Source organism: Lithobates pipiens, unplaced genomic scaffold (genome assembly GCF_037356315.1).
Source record: "Lithobates pipiens isolate NorthernLeopardFrog02 unplaced genomic scaffold, aLitPip1_a1.2 Scaffold_22, whole genome shotgun sequence".
Classification (NCBI taxonomy): domain Eukaryota; kingdom Metazoa; phylum Chordata; class Amphibia; order Anura; family Ranidae; genus Lithobates; species Lithobates pipiens.
Window position 1 is genome coordinate 37,710,101 of NW_027507784.1, and position 8,590 is coordinate 37,718,690.

The 8,590-nt window shown below is 43.6% G+C and overlaps 1 protein-coding gene across 1 annotated transcript; it reads left to right on the forward strand.

Annotated features, from left to right (window-relative positions):
- Window positions 1-641: 641 nt before the first annotated feature.
- On the forward strand, window positions 642-8,240 carry LOC143923578 (zymogen granule membrane protein 16-like). The gene is made up of 4 exons (XM_077447349.1): window positions 642-720; window positions 4,138-4,214; window positions 5,858-5,990; window positions 7,481-8,240. The coding sequence occupies exons 2-4, from the start codon at window positions 4,160-4,162 to the stop codon at window positions 7,809-7,811; spliced, it is 519 nt and encodes a 172-aa protein (XP_077303475.1). The 5' UTR covers window positions 642-720; window positions 4,138-4,159; the 3' UTR covers window positions 7,812-8,240.
- The last annotated feature ends 350 nt before the right edge of the window (window positions 8,241-8,590 follow it).

Sequence of the window (8,590 nt, forward strand, 5' to 3'; positions counted from 1 at the left end):
CTTCTGGGTTCGTGGCTGGAATGATGCATTCTATATACAGGAGGACGGCCGCTCAGCACAGTTGCCGTTCAAAGAAGGCTTTGCATTCTCTGAATGATCGCAAAGCGTTCTTTGATTGGGCTGAGGACCTATAAGTAAATGGAGATCACTGTTACATTGGTCCATACCTGGAATTCTTCTTTAAAGCATAATTATAATTCTGATATTACTTTAGCAGCAAACATGTCTTACACCAAAACAAACCCATAATATATCAATCTCAACATACTTTGGTGCCGATGTAGAATATGTTAAGTATCTACCCCTGAATACAACTGACAAGGTATCTTTACATCAATCTCAACACACATGAGTCGCAGTACGTTGCATTCAATCACTGTGTATGGTATAGGAAAGAGTATTAGGGGAGAGAAGAGAAGAATATGCTAATATAGAAAAAAATGAGGATTAATAAAAGTTATACATTATCTTTTATAGTCTTTTCAGATGCCCATAATACATCAGACTGAGGAGGAATGAGGGGGTGGGGGTGTTACGGAAGGTGTTATTGTGGCATTGGGTTATCATATGATGTCATTGAATTCTTATGGATTATTGCCATACAACATATGGCAGGCAGGTGTGATTAGCATACACACACAGCTATATATAACTATATATACTGTATATATAGGGAGAAGGAGAGATAGGTGTATCCAGTAACCAGGCAGGTGAGGACAGGTGAGTGAGGATGGAGACATACATGGGACAGGGCAATTCTAATATATAGGTGTACATATATGAGACAAGGCTCTCTGCTATGAATAGTGCAATATTAGGATTCTCGACAAACTTCTGAGACCATGTAAGCCCCTGGTGCCCAAACTGTAGTTTGGGGGGCACATTTGGCCCTCAGAGCCCCTGCAGACATCTGTTTTTCCTTACGTGCAGTTTCTGATCATCTCCCCTTGTTTGTCCGCAGTCTCTGACCATCTCCTGTACCGTGCCAGCAGCCCCTCACTATCTACTGTTACAAACCTGCAGTTTCTGACCATCCCCTGTCGTATGTCCCAGTCTCTGACCACCTTTTTTTTCATGTCTGCAGCCCCTGACCAGCTTCTGTAGTATTTCCGCAGTCTCTGACCATCTCCTGTCATATGCTTGTAGTCTATGACCATCTGCTGTTGTATGTCCCAGTCTCTGGTTATATTTTTTTACATGTCTGTAGTCTCTGACCATCTCCAGTTGCATGCTTGTACCTGTTAAACATCTTCTGTTGTATGTGCCAGTCTCTGACCATCTTTTGTTTCATGTCTGCAGTCTCTGACCATCTCCTGTACTGTGCTGCCAGTCTCTGACCATCTCCCGTTGTATGCCTGCAGTTTTTGACCGTCTATTGTTGCATATCTGTGGTCTCTGACCATCTCTTGTATCATGTCTGTAGTCTCTGACCATCTCTTGTATCATATCTGTAGTCTCTGACCATCTCTTGTACCATGCCTACAGTCTCTGAACATCCCTTGTATCATGTCTGCAGTCTCTGACCATCTCTTGTATCATGTCTGTAGTCTCTGACCATCTCTTGTATCATATCTGTAGTCTCTGACCATCTCTTGTACCATGCCTACAGTCTGTGAACATCCCTTGTATCATGTCTGCAGTCTCTGACCATCTCTTGTATCATGTCTACAGTCTCTGACCATCCCTTGTATCATGTCTGCAGTCTCTGACTATCTCCTTTATAATGTCTGCAGTGTCTGAACAACTTCTGTAGTATTTCTGCAGTCTCTGATCATCTCCAGTTGCATGCTTTTAGCTGTTAACCATCTCCTGTTGCATGTCCCTAGACTTTGACCATATCTTGTTGTATAGCTACAGTCTCTGGCCATCTTTTGTTTCATGTCTGCAGTCTCTGACCATCTCTGGTTGCATGTCTGCAGTCTCTGACAATCTCCTGTATCATGTCTGCAGTCTCTGACCATCTCTTGTATCCTCTCTGCAGTCTAACAATCTCTTGTATCATGTCTGCAGTCTCTCACCATCTCCTGTATCATGTCTGCAGTGTCTGAACATCTTCTGTAGTATTTCTGCAGTCTCTGACCATCTCCAGTTGCATTCTTGTAGCTGTTTACCATCTTCTGTTTCATGTCCCCAGTCTCTGTGCATACCTGCAGTTGCATACATGCAGTTGCATACCTGCAGTCTCTGACCATCTTTTGTTTAATTTCCGTAGTCTCTAACATCCCTGGTTGCATCTCCCCAGTCTCTGACCATCTCTGCAGTCTCTGACCATCTCCTGTAGCATGTCTGCAGTCTCCGACCATTATTTTTATTTTTTTATTAATATACCGTATTTATGCATACATCTTGCGGCATGTATTCTTTCTTTGATCATCCAATCAAGGGTGAATACTGCTGTGCAAAATGTAAGTGCATTGTTTCCCTGGAATCCAGGTTCTGAATCTGGGGAAGCAACTGTCAGCACTGAGAAGTTCCTCCATACTAAAGGAGAGCCAGGAATGTACATGGCAGGTGCCAGCTTATATATATATCAGGCAGAAGATAAACCCACCCCTGCTCACTACTCAAGGAATCCATATAAACCTGTGGAGGAACCCTGGGGTTCCAATGCTTGAGAAAGGATTTATAAAAAACGGGTTGACGTGACTACTGGCTTTATATTAACATTGGGGACATCATCAGAATCTCCCTGAGACAAATCATGACTCTGCTCTGGTGTGGTTGGCGTTCTCACGTCTTTACAAGATGTCTAAACAGGGGCTAATATATCCATTTCGTTTTTGGCTGGGCTGTAGGTCGCTTAGACTCAGTGTATAGTTTTTCACTTGGTTTTACCCTAAGCTTATGTTAGCTTGTGATTTCTCACTGTCACCAGTAGATATCACTGTTATCATCGGTCACAGTATGAGATTTCCCAAACAAAACAAAGTTATGAATATTTATGTTTTCTTCAGCCAATTCAGTAGGAGGGTGATGCCACTGGTGAATGCTGCGGGGGATATAAATAGTTGGGACAGGCCGTGTGCTCGCTCTCTTCCCCTGGGCTGAGGCTTAGATTGGTGCTGCTGGTGGGAGCGCTGCTGTTAAAGAGGAAGTAAACCCTGATGAGTTTACTTCCGCTTTCATTCCCTGCAAAGGCAAAGCATAATGGACTACTATGCATCGCATAGTAGTCCATTATGTGTCACTTACCTGACACAGGAGCCAGCGATGTCACCGCTGTCCCCTGTAGTCTGGCGCATCCATCTTCTCGGTGGGGTCTCGCAGCTCCGCCGCTGTCATTCGGCGAAGTCGCAATGATGTCACTCCCGCGCATGTGCACGGGAGCCGACATGCGCGGCATCTCCGTCGTTGAAGATGCCGTGCTCAGTGCGCCTGCGCGCTGCTGCCTACGGCGCATGCGCCGTAGACAGCGGTGCCTGTCTTTGGGCAAATATCTCCTAAACCATATAGGTTTAGGAGATATTTCTTGGACCTACAGGTAAGCCTTCATCTAGGCTTACCTGTAGGTCAAAGTGTGTTGTAAGGGTTTACAACCACTTTAAGCCCAATAGCCTGTGTTGGGGCCTAACATGTGCTGAAGTGATCCTGAAGTTGTCCTGTCTGGTTAGAAGGAAGACCCAGGAGACCCAGGGGAGCTCTGTTACTGGAGAGACCCAGGATGAAGGCTGGTCTTTCAGAAGAGCCTGGTGGCTCACTTGCATGGCGCACTGAAATTTGTAAAGGGGCTTAGAGTGTTGCCGGGTTGGCTTAAAGGTTCTGACACTGTGAATCTGGAGAGTCTGTAACTGGTCTGCTATGGTATCTGGGAACCCCTAACCCCGATCTCCTTAACCGTTCTGCAATAAAACTTTAAAAATACAAAAAGTAATTGGCGCCCAGTATCCTTTATTGGTCCCCTCAGTTTGGCCAAGGACTCAGCACTAGGGTGAAATGCTAGCTGCCCCTGGCTCTGGAGGGGAGGCGCTATCCTGCCTTTGGGGTGTCAGAGGGGTCCTACAGGTGGTAGTCCCAATGAAGGTCTGTATTGGGGTGTCAGAGGGGTCCTACAGGTGGTAGTCCCAATGAAAGTCTATATTGTATGAATTATGGTTTTGGTTTACAGTAAATTGTATTAATATAACACATAACTTCTAGGTGATAATTGAAAAAAGACAAGATGCTGACCCTCCTGTGTGTGTGCTTCCTGCTGGGCTCCACAGCAGCATCAAAAAGTGAGTTATTACAGCACCCTATAAATCTATTGTACTAGTGGATGATGATTGATTAATGATGATTGGCGATGGTGATGATGATAATTTATTTCAACAAATTATCTAGTGCTGACATATTAGCCATCGCTTCAGAAGGTACATAGAACCATTCACTCTGTTTGGAATCAGTGTGGTCAGGTGCCAATTATTCTAATAACTAAAGCCACATACACACGGGCGGACTGTATGGCCTACTTAGTCCGTCATACAATCCGACGGACAGTCCGTCATACTTTCGAATGAACGGACTTGACCACACACGGATGAACAAACAGTCCGTCGAAAGCTTGCGCGATGACGTGTACAGCACGTACGACGGGACTAGAAATAGGAAGTCCAATACACAGCAATGCACCCTTCCGCCGTGTAAATCCTTTCTGAGCATGCGCCATTCTTAGTCCGTCGAACTAGCCTACTCACGAGCGGATTGTCCGCTGAAACCAAAGTATGACGGACAGTATTTCGGAAATTCCGAAATACTTAGTACGCCAGACTGCACGCTGAAAAAGTCCGCTGAAGCCCACACACGAGCGGACTGTCCGCTGAAATGTGTTTCGACGGACTAAGTAGGCCATACAGTCCGCCCGTGTGTACGCGGCATAAGGGGTGTTTGGATTGTGGGAAGAAGCAGAAATATTTCTAAGGAGTTCATTACAAATAAACAATGTACAAACTCCATGCGGATGGTGTACCCGGAAGAATTTGAAACCCAATCAAAAGTGCCCCTTCCACCTTTCCCAGATCCCAGGAATAGAGGAAAATAATAATAATTCATAAATGATTTAATTGAAAGCAAAAAAATCAAATTTTTCCAAAATAGATTAAAGGGTCACCCCAAGCAACAAATTAAATCAGAAGACTGCTAATGTTAACCAGGAGACAGAGCCACCGTCCACTTTATTTGTTTGAAAATGTAGCTGGACCCTTATCAAGGTATCCCTCTCCCCTTAGTCTCATACTCACCTGTCCCTATTTGAATGAAATAGCCGCTCTCCACATTATAAAAATTAACCAAAAATCCAGCAGGGATGGTGAGAATCCCCATAATAGACACAGCAGGTGTACAGACCCGGGAACTCAGCACAGGGATGGTGGACACCTTCCATAATGAGCACAGCAGGTGTACAAAGCCAGAAACTCAGCACAGGGGTGGTGGGAACCCCTCATAATGGGCACAGCACATGTACAGACTCAGGAACTCAGCACAGGGATGGTGGAAACCCCTCATAATGAGCATGGTAAGGGTACAGAGCCAGGAAGTCACCAGTTAAGGCCCCCAAGCAAACTATCAAGTGTTTTACTCTCCAGCAAACACCAATTACTAAAATAACTTTTTGGGGTGGACCGACTCTAGCAGGTTACCTTTCCTTATGTATCTTTTCATGATGTGCTTAGTTTTAATTGTTCAGGTATCCCCTAAAGCTCCAAACTCAAATCTCAACATACTTGATTAAAACCACACTCATTTTTTTAAGACGTGACTATTTTAAGTTGCTTTCACAGCAATCTCTCTGTACAGTGTATGCATACTCACATGCAATATACACACTTCCAGTAGAGACTCCTTCCTGCCTGACCGCTCTCCATTTTTTGCACCCTTGCAGTTCAGTCGCGGCTCTCTTCCTACACTGGGGAGTTTGGAGCTGGTGGAGGTACGATCTTCTCCTACTCTTCGGATCAACTGAACGGGCAAATAACAGGCATTCGCATCAGGGAGAACCCCAGCCATGTGATTGGGTAAGAACCTTCAGATCGGTTTTCTATCACACCAACATCTTCAGCACAAATCAGATACAAATCTGTAGTGTAAATTCCTGTCCGGGTACTTTGTCTAGGCTGAGCTAAGGTCATCAGTCTACTGCAGTCAGGAGGCAGCATTTCCTCAGTCTCCTCTCCCCCAGCGATCAGACTGCAACATTGTAACTTTGTAGCAAGCGACAAGGGGAAAGATTACAGCAGGGGGTGATCTGTATGAGACATTTGCGAACACAGCCAAGAACTGCACATGCACCAGCATTAACATGATTGTGCCATCTCTGAGCCGGCATCTCCAGGAAGTCGATAGTGACCATAGATGAAAAAGAAATTTGGATAGTCTGGTCCCCAACCAGATGTACCAGAAAACGTGGTGAGCTATGGGACTATCACGGTGCACAATGAAGGTATAGAGACAAAATAACAAAAGGACGTGTATAAAAAGGCATTCAAAATGTATTAAAGTATAAAATCTGTTCACAATTAAGGATCGATGTGGGATATGTATTCAACTAGTTTCACTTTTCAGCTTCTTCAGGAAATACATCTAAAAAATATGCATATAGCAATTAAATACGTATATAAGACATAATAATGATGCAAAAACAACAGGGGGGGGGGAACAAAAAAAAACCCACAATGTTACAAAATCAGTAATTTCATTAAGAATCTTACCCCAACACCTTAGCCATAGGGCGTATTGGCCTACCGGGAGAAGCCTCCCCTGGCGACTGGGGAAGCTTCTCCCAGTGGGCCAATACGCCCTATGGTTAAGGCGTTGGGGTAAAATTCTTAATGTAATTACTGATTTTGTAACTTTGTGGGGGTTTTTTTGTTCCCCCCCCCCCCCTGTTGTTTTTGCATCATTATTATGTCTTATATACTTATTTAATTGCTATATGCATATTTTTTAGATGTATTTCCTGAAGAAACTGAAAAGTGAAACTAGTTGAAATACTTCATATCCCACATCGATCCTTAATTGTGAACAGATTTTATACTTTAATACATTTTGAATGCCTTTTTATACATGTCCTTTTTGTTGTTTTGTCTCTATACCTTTTATGTGCACCGTGATAGTCCCATAGCTCACCCCGTTTTCTGGTACATCTGGTTGGGGACCAGACTATCCAAATTTCTTTTTATTTCGGGATGTTATTTCGGGATGATGGTGCATGTTCTATGGGCTTAATTTTGTAGCTTTATTGCTGTGAGGCCATTAATTTTGTTAGTGACCATAGATAATGCTTGTACAAAGATGGCGCCATGGGCCAACATTCTGGAGAGAAAAGCAGATGAAGGCATTGTCAGGGGGAGTACTGTGAAACCCCCGTGAGTGGAGTAAGACACATTACTGAACATGCATGGACTTAACATGGAGGGCTTTGAGTTCAGCATTATGTCACAACCCTTGGAAGCATTATATTACTGCTTAGTCTTTCTTCTCATCTCTTCATATCGTTTTTCCCCAGGATCCAGCTCCAAACCGGTGGCATCTGGGGAACTTTTTACGGAAGCTCCTCCGGTACTCTTTTTGAGGTCTTGTTGTACCGTGGTGAAAACATCACTCAGGTATCAGGGAAATTTGCCTCTTATGTGAATGAGCTGGTCTTCGTGACAAGCCGTGGAAGAATATTCAAATTTGGGCAACCATCAGGCACAAGCTTCAATGATTTTCCACTGTTCGAGGGGACTGTACTGCGCTACATTAGCGGGCGATATACCACCTCAGTCCTGACCAGCATCGGCTTCCATTGGGGCGTCCAACCCAGCTGCTACTACTGTAAAGATGGCTCCAAGTGACCTCAAGAACTGAGGAGAGCCAACCAAAGCCAGCCAGCAGGCCAGGCTCCTTCTTTGACCTCTTGCCTTTTTTTACTTTCTACCTTTCCAGCGTTCCCTTACACTGAAATAGTAAAGCTTTGAAATATTTTTCTGGGAATGGGAATGTGATGTAATGTTGGTGCTGTGCTGTTAGAGTGATGAAAGTATACTCAATCAATAAATAAATAAAGGATATTTCACAAATTATAAAAAGCAAATGATGCATGTGCCAAAGTGCAATGGTGTTCACTAAAAGAACTGGATCCGAAACATGTAAATGATCAAATAAATATATTAAAAAAAAAGATATTTCATAGATATTGATTCACATTATAAAAGTGGCTACTATGTGCATAAGTGCCTGTAACTAATCAAAAAAAAATAAAAAAATTGTGCAACTTAAATTCATACATTGATATAATGTGACTGTATGTTCAACTTAAATACGGAACTGTGAAAGTCCATACAGTATAAGGAAATCAGTGTAATTCCCTGTGATGTTTTTTTTATAAATAGTGTATCCCTTCACCATACGGGATAAGTGTTGAATGGTGTCTTAGATTCCAGTGCTATGGCACCTCCGTGCTCTCAAGTCTCTCACCATACTGCTGTAAGGTAACAGCATGTGTTAGTATTGTGTTAGTATCACAATCTGATGGTCTGTGCATCTCTGCTCACCCCAAGGGGTTCTCCACTGGTCTGCCTGGTTGGTTGGTCTCTATGGTAAGTGTGTCTCCTCTATGGTAGTCCTGGAAGTC